This window comes from Chelon labrosus (genome assembly GCF_963514085.1).
Source record: "Chelon labrosus genome assembly, chromosome: 2".
Classification (NCBI taxonomy): domain Eukaryota; kingdom Metazoa; phylum Chordata; class Actinopteri; order Mugiliformes; family Mugilidae; genus Chelon; species Chelon labrosus.
In genome coordinates, this window is record NC_140338.1 from 22,637,985 (window position 1) to 22,653,043 (window position 15,059).

A 15,059-nucleotide genomic window follows, 5' to 3' on the forward strand; every position below is an offset into this window, starting at 1 on the left:
AACGGCCCCCATAACCCAGACACCCTCAGTACCCCTCACAGAATTCCCCAGGGAACATGGTCATAGGCTTTCTCTAAGTCCACAAAGCACATGTAGACTGTACTGTCAAACTCCCATTATCCCCTAACCTACTCTGTGAAGGTAAAGAGCTGGTCCACTGGTACATGACCAGGACAGAACCTGCATTGGTCCTCCTGAATCTGAAGTTCGACCATCAGTTGGGCTCTCCTTTCCAGTATCCCAGAATAAACTTTGCCTGGGAGTATAAGTGGTGTGATACTCGAAGTGCTCTTTCCATAGCCAGAAAACATCCCGTCTGGGTGAGCAATTCTCCTCCCGGACTAAGCACAGTCTGGGCCAAGCCCTGCTTTCCCTTCCTGAGCCACTGTACGCATAGCCAGAACCTCTTAAAGGCGAAATGAAATTCCTTCACCATTGCCTCTCTGAACTCCTCCCACATCCGAGTTTTGCTTCTGAGACCGCAGAAGCCACAGCTCGTCTGGCCTGCTGCTGAGTCCCCTGGGCCAACTAAGGCTTCCTTCTTCATCTTGACAAAGTGACATTCCACATATCTAGAACGAGTCTGTGATGCCAGAGATCAGTACGCCCAGGTCCTCGCCTTTATCTGTAATATTGTGTACACTGGAACACTATCTGTTTCTAATTGAATTTAAATCCATATGCACCTCTGTACATATGTACATACACTGCACTTCTGGTTAGACGCTAACTGAATTTTGTGGCCTTGTACTTGTACAGGTGCAAAGATAATGAAATTGAATCTAATCTAATCTAATATAATCTAACCAGACAATGATTACAGATTTGGCAGTAGTCCTCTATATCTTTCCACAGTTGTATAACTTCTTCCCCTGTTTTGAGTAATCTAATACGCCAGTGCAAAACTCCACCTTGCATACATATCTTGTCCATCTGTTGAGCTAGTTTTTTGACACCTATAGACCATGTTATGATGTAGGCCTTCCTTCAACTTAGTCTACACCCTCAGGGTGCTGGATGTGGGCTAAAACCCTCCATGCATTGTGAGAGGTGCTTCTTTGTCTTGACATTAGTGGCTACTATTTCCTATTTTGGGCAGCTTATTAAGCATATATGCATACATGCTGTATATATACTGTCTGTGTATGTATGAATGTATGTATGTATGTATGTATGCGCATGTATATAACCTTTAGGTCATTAAGAATGTGTACTTGTTATTATTTCTTGGAGCTTCAAAACATTCTAACAGTATCCTAAAGGAAGCAAAATCCGGCATCAAGTTTGCATTGTTGAATTTTTCTGTACACCCAGAATGTGCTAAATCCAAAATTTAACTCTGTTTTAGGCATCATGGTTGTTGGACTGAGGTCAGTGATTTTGCTGCTGATGCTACTCTGTTGTTGGCAACTTACCAACGCCAAAGAAGGGAAATCCACAAAAAAGGGAAAGAAAGGAAAGAAAGTCGTCTGCCCAGCGTGAGTAAAACACTATTTTCTCCAGATACATAATTTATTACTATTACTATCATTTTCTTTTATCATTCATTTACACCACAATGCAAACACATGTACATTGCATATGCTGTCCTTTGTGCTGTGTGCACTTGAGGACAAGACAGAACAGACAAACAAAATATTTGGTCAGAAACACAAAAGGGTTATGACAGCATATTCTTTCACAGATACAGGTAGTGGAGCAAATACTATGGGATGATTAACGTATTAAAGTATATACTAATCTGTTTGTCCAATTTGATTAATTTACATCTTAACATATATTACTGTATATGATATTATGAAAATATAAAAATACATTATATATATATATATATATATATATATATATATATTAATTATCTGTCATTGGACAGATTTTGGTATAGTTATGGTATGAAGGATGTTCTTTAGTGTGTGTGTGTGTGTGTGTGTGTGTGTGTGTTTTATTCCAAACACTATTTCATCAGACAGTAACAACATTTTCCCACATGGTTTTATGATACCATCTGTGTGGTTTTGTCACAAACATCCAGCATTTTGGAAAAAAAAAGAAAAAAAAAGAAACATCTTTACTTTTCTTGTATTTTTGTGTATTTCCATTATGTTATGTTATGTCTCTTATCCATTTTCATCATGATCATCACAATGATTATTTTTAATTTTGATTCTATTTAACAGCCAGTTGTCACCTGAAGATTTGGCCCAGGTTCCAGCTAACTCTACTTCCAACATTTTGAACCGTCTGATGGTCAGTTATGACCCAAGAATAAGGCCTAACTTTCAAGGTAATGCATGTTTTTTTTTTTTTTTTTTTGGTTTTAAGGTAGCATTTCAAATTCTCACCCCACGACTGACAAAGGAAACTAGACTTTCCACCTTGCGGTTGTATATGGGGTATTCATATGGGGGGAGGGACCCATCTGCTTGAGGCCAGCTGGGTAGAGACAGAAAAAGAGAGAGGAGAGAGCAGCAGGAGGAACAAGATAAACATACACCTGACTAAAGCATACATGTAGAATCTAATCATGATACAAGCAACAGTACTAAATATGGCTGATGCATGTTACATGAGAGATGGAAAATGAAGATAAACAAATGCACAATGGCATAAAACTGTTCTAACCCTAACCCCAACCCCAACCGTCTTCTTCCCTAACCTAACCCTAAGCCCCCCAGCAGCCCTAACCTATAGCAGCATAGCTAAGATAACATAATTCCAAATGTGTTTCTTCATAGTTCAGATGTCTTAAGCATTGATAGTAGTATGTACTGTATGTGATTGTTTTATGTATAATATCCTGGGGTCATATTGCTATATACAGTATGTGTACCTCTGTTTCAGGTATACCAGTTGAGTCCAGGGTGAACATCTTTATTAACAGCTTCGGATCCATCCAGGAGACGACTATGGTGATACATACATACACGCACCATAAATACACTTAATAAGAATGTTGTGTTTCAAAATCTAGTTAGTGTTGGATGAAAATTTATGTGAAATAACTGTTCGTATAGCAATAGGTAAGTATAGCGGTAGCTGTATAGTTATAAGCAGGAGTAGTAGTATAGAGCTCACAAATGATCACATTTAAATAAATAAATAAGACAGGATGAAATGAATAACTATGAAACTCTCTAAAACAAGTTTAATGCAGAGTCCCTTTATTTAGCTTCAGTGGTTTTTAAAATAAAACGTAATTTTTCCAAATTCTACTTTCATTGCACAACGTGTGCGCATGACTTCACTCCGAATAGTTGTTATTACATTAAATTAAGATTCTTGGGGGATATTCAACTGAAATGATGTGTCACCGCCTCCTACCACTGGTTTAGCTTTTCTGCAGCAGATGCAGTGTTGAAGGAGCATGTCCAGATCTCATTCTTGCAACACTTTAAAGTACAGGTGTGATGGAGGCATTAATGTTGCATCTGTTGCATCAGACCACTTTTGGAGGTTGTCTGGGAAGCATTTGACCACATTTTTTTTTTTTTAGTTTTGTGAACACAAACTGCGGCCTGGGTCACATTAAAGACAGCCTACTCAGCAGGGGTTTGCTTACATAACTGCATTTTGCCTCAGTCATGCAGAAAAATATCACACAGCCACTATTATTAAAGGAAAAGGAAAAAGCACCATAATTCATGTCTGTTCTTTAGTAATGAGAACCTTTAAAAATATTCTATGGTTAATTATTGATGGGATCATGTTACATACAAGGAGCTATGTTACATATTTCCTTAAAAATGGCCGGTGACTTACTTTTATTACCATAGAGTTTTCTGTCCTTAGTTCAAACAGCTCAGTGGTAAAATTACAGCACGTATGGAAGTTTTCAGGGTTGTAATTGTAGTCTGAGGTTTGTGCAGGTCTCTAAACTAACAAACCTTACGGTGGAGTTCATTAATAAATAATAACTTAACATGTGTGCTGTCATCCAAAATATGTAGCATTTCCACATGTCTTGATGCGCACACAACAAACAGTTATTTGTGGTTCTGATACAACAGTAGGTAGAGATCCATTAGATACAGCTGTTATAATATTCTTGTGTAATTTCCCCATCTCGTATGTTCCGGCAGGCAGGAGTGCCTGTTATTTGTTTGTCCTTGGTGTAAATACATTTTTGTGCATAATAATGAGGATGGTGTCTTGACAAATGAGATGTCAGGTGTTGTGTATTACCTTGTGTTGTAATCAGTGGTGGACAGTAACGAAGTAAATTTACTTGAGTACTGTACTTAAGTACAGTTTTTGAGTATCTGTACTTTACTTGAGTATTATTTTTGGGGGATACTTTTACTTTCACTCCACTACATTTGAAGGACAAATATTGTACTTTTTACTCCACTACATTTCTGTTGATGCTCTCGTTACTCGCTGCTTTTGAGCTTACATGTACACTGGAATCATCACATGTGAGGTTGATTTGCACATAGAGCAGTAAACTAAGACTGGATCTCAAGAGTTGGTTGGGGACACATGTCTAGACGCATTTTAATGTGACAACAGGCATTCAAAGCGAGCCAATTGTGATCGGATTACCCAGGTCAATTGTTAATGCAAGGTTCAAATGGTACCAATGGTTAGATGAATGTACACATTTACACTATCTAGGCTGAGTATGCTCAGTTAGTTAGCAGTCTGTAAGAGGGAAGTTGTGTAATGCTTCATTTAGCCAGAGGCAGACAGGCTGTCACTGTGCAGTGGACCTCTGTTGGCAAAATTGTCTGAGCTTTGAGCTTTCAGACATGCTGCCATAGCTGTCTGAAAAAGGCTGTTCACTGGTTATTTTTAATGTTTAGAATTGATTAAGTATGTGTCTTCTCCTGCTTCTGATGTGTGAATGATAATCGCAGCTAATGGACATTTCTCATGATACCTTTTGTCACCTCCTTTCAGGGATTGTGAGGTTGATCATCTAAGGTAGTATATCTCTGTGACGCGTGTGCTGTTTTCCCTTCAGATGTGGCACTGACAACTGTTTCCCAAGCCACTTGTGTCCTTATCTCTTGCAGTGAAGATTTACCTTGTTGTGAGAACAATGTGAGTGCATACACATGGGGGAATGTTCTGCAAAAAAAAAACAGACCCTGAAGATGAAATTTTCTTCTAAGCCTGGTGCATTCTTGTACTGGAAGCATGCATGCATGCAACTGCTCTCGGTTGCTGCTGGACAACAGAATTAACATTCATCGTATTATAAAGAGAAGGCTGAACAGTCCTTGAATGTGGATGTCCCCCTTACGGGGGATGAGCAAGGATGAGTGTGTCATGCATCAGCGCTTGAGAAGACCATGGGGCAAAACATCTTCTAAAGGATAAACTGCGAGTCTGTTTCAGAGAGGTGGGGAGCCAGGTAGCTGTTACCTCTGTCTATCCATGGAGAGCTGATTTTATTTCTAAATACTTGTGGTTGGTTGTTTGGTTGGTTGGTTAAACCTATATTTTGAGAGGAGAGGATTACAAAAGCTGCTTGTTTTCTCATGTGTATGTTTGCATACTGTGCGTGGATTACAGCTCAGCCTTTAACACCATCATACCCAGCAGACTGTTCTCTAAGATGTCTGATCTAGACCGAACATTTACCTGTGGATACAAGACTTCTTAACAAACCAGTCACAGTCGGTCAGGACTGGCTGCCGCCGCTCTTCCACTCTGTCATTCAGCACTGGAGTCCCACAGGGCAGTGTGCTGAGCCCTTTTCTCTACTGTCTCTACTTTCATGACTGTATACCGTCCTACAACACTAAGGTAGCAAATAAACAGGCCCTGGAAAGGTTCATAAGACCTGGCATCTACATGTCATGGAAGGAATTGATAACATGTAGAAGGAATCCTGTGGAAGGAATCCAGCATTTTAAAGAACTTCTTCCACCCAGCTCATTAACAATTTGAATTGCTCCTGAGGAGATACAGGTCCATCAGAGCACAAATCAAAAGAATGCTGAACAGTTTTTAACCGTCATGACATTGAACTCTGCACTGAAACACTTTATACACACACTTGGGCTATATATTTTTACCATTAGCTTATTAGTGAACAACTCCTTCTAACACCTGACCTGCAGACGCAAGAAATAGAAAGTATAATTTTAATCCCTTGTACCTCAAGTTTATACTTAACTGCAGTGCCTGAATAAGTGCATGCAGCTAAACCGCCGCAGAATTTAAACTCGCCGACGTATGCCTTTTATTAAGAAATGACTAAACTACTAAAAAATACATTTACTGTACAATACATTTCACAAATAATTCTGAATAAATCTTCAAATGGCCCAAAGTAAATAAATTGTCTGTGAAATATGGTTGGTTATTAAGTAGGATACAAAAATACATAATTAAAAACATCACAGTATTTGACAATGTTTGATTATAGGATGAGTTTCATTGCTTTGACAGACCAACAAAGAACATAAGCCACGAGCACATACTGCAATACGACTATACTGACAAGTTACAAGAAGGTGGTGAAGGTCATGTGAACACGGACCAGATTGAAACAGTCTTGTGGGCAGATATTGATTTTTTTTTAAGTATCCTACCATTTCTAATCGACACATTCATTTGAAGAAAATGACGACCCTGACCCCCAGCACGAGAGCGGTGGGGGGTTGTGTTCTCAGTCATCTCCTCTATGCCCTGTACACTCATGACTGTATGCCTCTCTCTCTACCCCGCGAATATGATTATCAAGTCTGTGGATTACACAACAGTAGCGGGGCTCAACTCAAAGGGGAACGAGGTCGCAGAAAGAGATAGATAAGGTGCACAGTCTGACTCAGTGGTGTGATCATAACAACATTTCTCTGAACATTAAAAAAAAAAAGAAAAAAAAGAAATAATCATTGATTTGAGGCGACATAAGGGGGAGGAGTCCACTGGAGGAAAGCCTGTCTGCCTGAAAAACCGTTACAGTTCTTCTTAACCGCTGCTCAGTAGAAAGCATTTTGACTTGAGTTACTTGAGTTACTGCCTGGTTCAGAAACTGTTGAGCGGCTGACAATGCAACTCTCCAGAGTGTGATAAAAACTGTCCAGGCCATCATTCGTCTCCCCCCTGCCACCTCTGGAGGACATTCACCAGTCCAGATTACATGTCCCTCTCATCATCTATTCACTCTGCTACCCTCTGGAAGACAGTATAGGTCACTTCAGACATGCAGCCATCATGGCACTGAACTCTGTATTCCCTCTGCCCATCCCCCCTGCGTCATCAACTTCAATGTCACTTTAGATTGAATGTCATAGCACTTTATATTTGTAATGAGTGAGTGTGTGTGGGGGTGAGGCAAGGGTGTAAGGGTATGTCGTAAGCTAAGCGCTATTAGCTTCTGCATCTTTCCTCTCAGATTAAGACACTTGGCCCTACAGTGTCATTGGCACAACTCCACTAAACCTCTTTAGTGGAGTTGTGCCAATGGCGAACGAACCGAATCTATTGACCGGCTCATTCTCTCTCTTTCTTCATACTCAGATATCACGCCAATAGATGTATACTAATGGGATGTCCAAGCCTGAATGATTCTGATTCAAATCTTGCCCTATCATTCCTCCCAGTGATTATTTCCTGGATATAATTAGTTACCCCCAGGCTGGCATCTTAAAAATAAATAAATATCAAAATAAGCTAGTATTTTGAACGGATCTTTGAAAGGAACGGATCCACAAGATCCACCTCCCTTTAAAGAGCCATAAATCCCATCTCTAGATCTGAGTCAAAGCTTTCCTTTTTCCATCAGTGGGTTTTGAAAAGGAGTTTTAAGAATATTTGTAAATCCCCTGTAAAACACAGTCAATAAATATAGTCTGAATGGGAAACATTATTTTTTTTATAATTGAAATGGACCCTGTCTCTGAAGTGAAAAATGTGTAGAAGGAAAATATTAAAGACTTCTTTGGATTTGTAGACTTTAGACCTCTCTCTATAGCTGAGTGGTATGATCAAATTCACTACCTAGCTCAAGCCATTTTATATGGATGCTGAACAACTTATTTTATTACCATCTGACCTTCAATAACAGCAATGAAGTATGATCTCACAGACGTCACTGGACATTACTCCCTACAAAATCCCTACAGTATAACTTAATACAAGTGGAATTTTAGTTGTTAATTGAAAATATCAAGTGTAATGAGTTATTTTGACTGGAAATTAGACAAATGTACTTGGCAACCTTTTCAGTTTCTGCATTGTACTTGACTCTGACTTTGGAAAAATTACATTTTGAAATAAAAACTGCTGGTATAAAGTAAACAATATCAGTGATAAACAATTTTTTAAAACATAATAATAGTATGTTATATTATTTCAGAAAAAATACGATGTGATGATTTTATAATATCTTATTTTACAGTAGCTGTGTTAGAGAATTATTAATGTATTGTTTCTCTCTATAGGACTACAGAGTGAATATATTTCTACGGCAGAGATGGAATGACCCTCGTCTACGACTCCCTACTGACTTTAAGAGTGACGCGCTGACTGTTGACCCCAAAATGTTTCAGTGTTTATGGAAACCAGACCTTTTCTTTGCCAACGAGAAAAATGCAAACTTTCACGACGTCACACAAGACAACATTCTGCTCTTCATCTTTAGGAACGGAGACGTCTTGATCAGCATGAGGTACGCACCAATATTTTATTTTTTTCCCCCATCATTTCATCCACCTGTGAGACCCATGACACACTGCGTGTATATGTGTGTGTGTGTAGGCTGTCGGTGACACTGTCTTGCCCCCTGGATCTAACACTATTCCCAATGGACACACAGCGGTGTAAGATGCAGCTGGAGAGTTGTGAGTACATATACACACACACACATAAGTTTCATTCTGTTTGTGGACTCAACATTAATATAAATAGATTATGGGCACTAAACTAACTCTGAACTCTGTTAGATGTAATATTTAGAATGAAAGTTAATATACCAACATCAAGACTCAAAGATCTTTAAACCAGACTACAACAATCCTGTAGCTGCTGTGGAGTTAATACGAGTTAGTAAGACACTTCAGTTTTCTTGGTGTTCCATTAACCAGAAGGAGACATCCAGAAATACAGAAACAAATGACAATGAACTAAAAGGCTCAGGGTGTGTTTGTTGAAGATGTTACCTGATGTGGTGAAGATTTGACACTGCAAATATATTAACAATGATATGTTTTGTTTGTTTTGTTTGTTCAGTTGGCTATACCACCAGCGATCTTGTGTTCATGTGGCAGTCTGACCCGGTTCAGATGGATGAGATTGCTCTCCCACAGTTTGACATCAAACAAGAGGACATCAAATATGGAAACTGCACCAAGTACTACCAGGGAACAGGTTAGCATTCATTAATTATCAGTGTACATTATTCTTTAAATAGATACTTTACATATACACCTTAATAACATGAGTGACTATCCATTGATAAAATCACACATAGCATCAATATGGAATCAAAATCTCAATGATAAATGTATCTTCAATAATAATATATAATTCTGTTTTTTTTTCAGCTCTTTTTTAGTATCTTAATAGGGGGGCAATTTAAAAAAAAAAAAAATCATGTTTATGATTGTGAGTACTGTTTTATAATTCTGTCATTTAACAAAATGGCACTGGCATGTGGTTAATTCACCAAGAATTGTATGCAAAATGTGAAGTTGAATTACACTGTTTCATCCTTAGTTACCAGAGATTGTTACCTTTCCCTGCTTTTATCTCAGGAAACTACATTACTGTGCACATGGATGCTTACAGAGTTATAATCTTACCATTGTGCAGGTCTTTAAAATAACTCACATCAGAGCAGGTGTAAATAAATGATAAAAATGTGTGAAGCTTTCGCTGAGCGAGAGTGATTTCACACCTCGATGCGTCCACATTTTCCGTCACATCCCTGTGCATGCTTTGAAATGTAGCCCTTGTTCACAAGTCCGACTCCTTAGGGCTAAGTGTGCCAATCCCGTCACTGAAATATGTCCTGCCCTGTTGCACAAACAAGCTGTCAGAATACGTTTGGGTTATAAATAACTATTCTTTCTCTCGTTGTCTGCTTCCAGGATATTACACCTGCGTTGAGGTGATTTTTACATTGCGCCGGCAGGTTGGTTTTTACCTGATGGGAGTTTATGCTCCTACTCTGTTGCTTGTCGTTTTGTCCTGGTTATCGTTCTGGATCAATCCTGATGCCTCAGCTGCAAGGGTGCCGTTAGGTGAGTACCCCGACTGCAAATTGTGCAGAAAGAGAATTCAGTAATAAAACAGGGATCACAGAAGTTCCTTTCCATTGAAGAGAGAGTAGCTCTATATGTTAAACATGAAGCTATTTTTGTTATTTTAGCAGTTTGTCCAAAGAAATAGTTTTATTTTATGATGAATGTGAGCATATAGTGTGGACTCTTTGCTTTATTTGACTTTTTCTTGATATCCAAAGTAGAGGAAATATGGAGCCTTACAAACACAGCCCCCTATTTCCAGGGACTCTTATATAATCTCAAATTAAATGTTCATTTTTAATACTTTGAGCAGAAGCCTTTGCAGGCAATGTCAGCCTGAAATCTGGAAACCATAGACATCACCAAAGTATGCTTATCCTCATTTGTAATGCTCTGTCAAGCCTTTCCTGAAGCAGCCTTTAGTTGCAGGCGATGCATGCTCAGTTGCTCGGGTTACTGACTCTGCCAAAATATGCAGAATATTCCACTTCTTTACCTTTCAAAAAAATCCAGTTAAACACAAAACATCTGAGTGTGCTTTATGACTGCCCATCTGTGCTGTGGAGCTGTCCAATTAACTTTCCATTATGTGGCTGCTCTGCCTTTTTTTTTCTTTTGCATTGAGAACTCCTTTAAACACATGTTGTTGGTTCTCAGCAACAGTTTCCAAATTCAAAGTCCACACTTTGTGTCCATTTGCAACCTTTTACCTGCTCAAATTAAAGCTGACGGTCGGCATTTTAAGTCAAAATTCATCATATAACTAATGTAGAACATTTTGGTGTGTCCAAATGGGTCCAAACATATATGGATCTTACTCTATATATTTAGCCTGCGTAGTATAGTTAGACCATTGCTATCAAACATTCGTATTTTTCGATCCGTTGCTTTTTCTTGAACATTTAAATGAGATTACATATTATATATATGTGTTATGATCTGTGCTTCTCTAGGTATTTTATCTGTACTCTCCCTGTCCAGTGAGAGTATGTCCTTGGCTTCAGAGTTGCCAAAGGTTTCCTACGTGAAGGCCATTGACATCTGGCTCATTGCCTGTCTGCTATTTGGGTTTTTTTCCCTGGTGGAATATGCAGTGGTTCAGGTAAGTCCAGCACACACACATGCACACACACGCACACACATGTTGTACATACAGCTGTGTTTCAGCAAATAAACTTTGAGTCCTAACCAGTTATAATGCACTCTTCTACTAAGTTTTTCTAGGTTCCAGCTTCACAAATGTGAAAATTAGCTCCTTTCCCTTTTAATTATTTCATAGTTTAATTTTGAGATGTGGACTATTGGTTGGACAGTACAATCAATAACTTAATTAAATTTCAAAAAGGTAGACACAATATTATCAGCATTTACTTGAGCAGCCAATTTGCATTGCTTGTCATATTGGATGCATCATCATCTAGACAAAAATTGTTGCATTCACAACCATCCTGGCGAAATGTGTATGTGTATACTCTTGAGGTGTAAGGAGGCAGGTCCTCCTGTGGTCTCCCACTGGATAAGAGATGTGTTGTCTAACCTGGAAACTGAAAAATATCAGATACGCAATACGAGGCACTGAAAATAGTGTGGTCGACCAGCAAAGATCACTCCTGAAATAAGGCGCAAAATAGTCTGAAAGGTCAAAAAGGAACCCGGGGTAACATCTAAGTAACTGAAGGCCTCTCTCACATTAGCTAATGTTAATGTTCATGAATCCACCACCAGGAGAACACTGAACAGCCATGGTGTGCATGGCGGAGTGGCAAGGACAAAGCCACTGCTCTCCAAAAAGAACATTTCTGCCAGTCTGCAGTTTGATCAACACCATGTGGACAAGCCAGAAGACTAGTGGGGAAATGTTTTGTGGACTGATGAGACCAAAGTATATTTGTAAGGTTTTAAAAAAGGCTCAACAACACTGCATTCCAGCATGAGCACCCCCTTTACCCATCCGTGAAACAAGGGGGTGATAATGTCGTTGTTTGAGCCTGTTCTGCTGCTCCTGCACCAGGACGTCCTGCCATCACTGATGGACCAATGAATTCTGAATTACACCACTGTATTCTAAAAGAAGATGTCACAACATCTGTCTGTGAGCTGACTCTGAAGGGACACTGGGTCGTGCATCAAGATAATGACCCCAAGCACACGAGTTGTTCTATCAAAAAATGGTTCAAGAAGAACAAAATATATTTTGGAACAGCTAAGTAACTGCACATAGCTTACTGTTATTAAGCATACCGAGGATTTATGAGCTGATCACTGATGTCTATTGATGTAGGAGCAATACTTTATAATTAAGTGCTTGACTAATGGTTGATAGTGAGCAGTTACTATAAAGTGTTGCATGCACAGAGTTGGTCAGAGAAGAGTAAGACATCAACAAGGTCCTTTGGTTGTCGAAATGAACCATCAGGTTCATCCTTTCCTTTGCTCTACAGGTCTCTACGGTTTGGAGATGTTTACATGCACAGACTTCGGGAGACTTAACTATGAAGAGTCACAACAATAATATTTAATAGCCAAGCCAAATAACCACATGTATAGAGACAGTTTTTAAGCAGGATAATTTATACATGTTATGTTATTCCACTCTGCTTATAGATTCTATTCAGTAGTTGCTCTTAAACGAAAGCCTACCTGACATCCATAAAATGAATTCTGTGTATCTCCCTCCTCTCTCTCCATTTGCTTTCCTTCTTGTTGCACAGGTGATGCTGAACAGCCCCAGACGGATAGAGGAGGAGAAAGTCAAAATGGCCACAAAGGAGAAAGCTTTGCAAGAGAAAGAAGGAAAGAAGCAATCAGATAAAACTAACAACACAGTCAATGGGACTGGTGGAACACCTATGCACGTCAACACACTGCAGGTAAACGCTTGAACAGTGGCTCATCATGAAATATATCTTTTCCTCAAAAATAAATGTGTATCATCAAGACACCACTCATCTATACATAATCTCAAATATTCCTCCTTTGATGTTTGCTGACACAAAGCTATATATTGATTTTTATCTGACAATATAACCATCTCCCACTGAAAGTCTCTTTAACACTGGGTCAACTGTTGGCAGTTTATCGACTTCCTATTAAAAACAAATTGAAGTGCAGTAGGTTTGCCAAATGTTAGAGAAGATTTTTTTGGAAGCCCTAAACTGATGTTGTTGACATCTCATGGTAATCTCCTCATCTCAAGACTTAAATAAATCATTAGACATTCTTCAGCAAGTCTCCTTGTGTGTGGAGTGTAGCCTACACATATCCTCGTTTAGGTTGGCACTTAGCTGATTGTCTCCATCTTTTACCAGGTGGTTGAAACACGCTGTAAGAAAGTTTGCACCTCTAAATCGGACCTTCGTTCCAATGACTTCAGCATCGTGGGATCTTTACCTCGAGACTTTGAACTTTCCAACTTTGACTGCTACGGTAAACCGGTTGAAGTTTCGGGGGGTTCCAAGTCACAGAACAAAGCCAACAAGAAACCCCCGCCTCCCAAACCTGTCATACCTGCTGCTGCTAAACGCGTTGATCTCTATGCAAGGGCTCTCTTCCCCTTCTCCTTCCTCTTCTTCAATGTTGTCTACTGGTCAGTGTATCTGTGAGGCGGGGGTGAAAATGTATCCTGACAGACACCACACTGATACTGAAATTAAACTGGACTGACGATACCACGATCATACACTGAACTCTGTGCTGGTAAAATCACAATCTCAACATTTTCGAGCCATGTATGCAAACGTCTGTGGTCCCTGGAAAAACTGCCAAACTCCAAACTGATTCCCCTTTAAGGTTACTCATTAAGTAGGCAGTGCATGTGTACCCTCAGGACACTGGGTGCTGCCCTCTTAACAGTTTCTAATTATTATTATTATTATTATTATTATTAGAGCCTCATGATGCCATACCTGAACCCTACAAGAAGTAAGCCATTTTGTGTCATTCGCCCCTATTGTAACTTTAAAAAAGTCATCCTAGAAAGCAACCAGAGCTACCTCAAATTTGGTCTGTGTCACCTAAAGATTTTGTCAAAACTATCGAAATTGCATTTTTTCCTTGAACGCTGTTGGCATGGCATGAAGTTATTCTACTCTCCTACCACTTTGCCGCAGATCTGAGAAAAAAAACATGATGTTTTCTAAACACAGTGCACATCAACATGACAGACCATGGTTAGGGTAGTCTCTAACGCTACATGTGGACATAGAAAGCTGAAGACACCGACTTACTTGCAAAAAAAAAACAAAAAAACAATCTGTGGCACACTTCTATATGCACATAGGTACACGAGCCAGATTGTAAATGAGACGAGAAGCCAGATGGGTGATCTCGGCTTTGTTGCTGAGTGACACATCACTATTTAATTTAGTTTCATTCAGTACATTTTTATTTATAATGCGTAAATCATAAAATGAGCTTACAGAGTTACAGAGACCATGCAGTATTTTAGAGAATCCCCTTTTCCCTCTTGAGTACGCACTTTGCAAAGATTGAGAGATTAACCTCCCTTTCAACAGGAGGAAAGCCTTTGACAGGGCGGAAAGTTAATGAAAGCAATAGTGGTATACAAATGCATGGAGAGTGAATGAATGTAGAGGCACTCATCGTAGGAGCTCCCTCAGTAACCTAGGACTATAGCAGCATCACTGAGGGACGATTCAGTGAGTGTCTTCCTCCTGAACACAAACTGGAATGAGTGACGTGATGGAATTTATCTGAAGATACCTTTTAAAACAATCTTGTGCTCTTCCTTTAATCCCAATGACATGTTCCTGTATCTGTAAAGCCATGTTGTGATCAGTGTTGTCGAGTGTAGCACTAAGATCTGAATGGGCTGAGTTGATAGATAGATGAGTTCATTAA

General features: G+C 39.3%; 1 protein-coding gene across 2 annotated transcripts; it reads left to right on the forward strand.

Moving 5' to 3' along the window:
* Positions 1-1,353: 1,353 nt before the first annotated feature.
* Positions 1,354-13,885, forward strand: LOC311497329 (glycine receptor subunit beta-like; the record flags this gene model as incomplete). Of its 2 annotated transcripts, none has more annotated exons than XM_084557602.1 (10): positions 1,354-1,478; positions 2,178-2,284; positions 2,842-2,909; positions 8,397-8,623; positions 8,713-8,795; positions 9,184-9,321; positions 10,044-10,196; positions 11,153-11,301; positions 12,911-13,069; positions 13,484-13,885. In XM_084557602.1, the coding sequence occupies 10 exons, from the start codon at positions 1,354-1,356 to the stop codon at positions 13,799-13,801; spliced, it is 1,527 nt and encodes a 508-aa protein (XP_084413728.1). In that variant the 3' UTR covers positions 13,802-13,885. The 2 variants fall into 2 exon arrangements, with proteins under 2 accessions (XP_084413728.1, XP_084413729.1); XM_084557603.1 differs by having other exon boundaries at positions 13,508-13,885.
* Between the last annotated feature and the right edge of the window lie 1,174 nt (positions 13,886-15,059).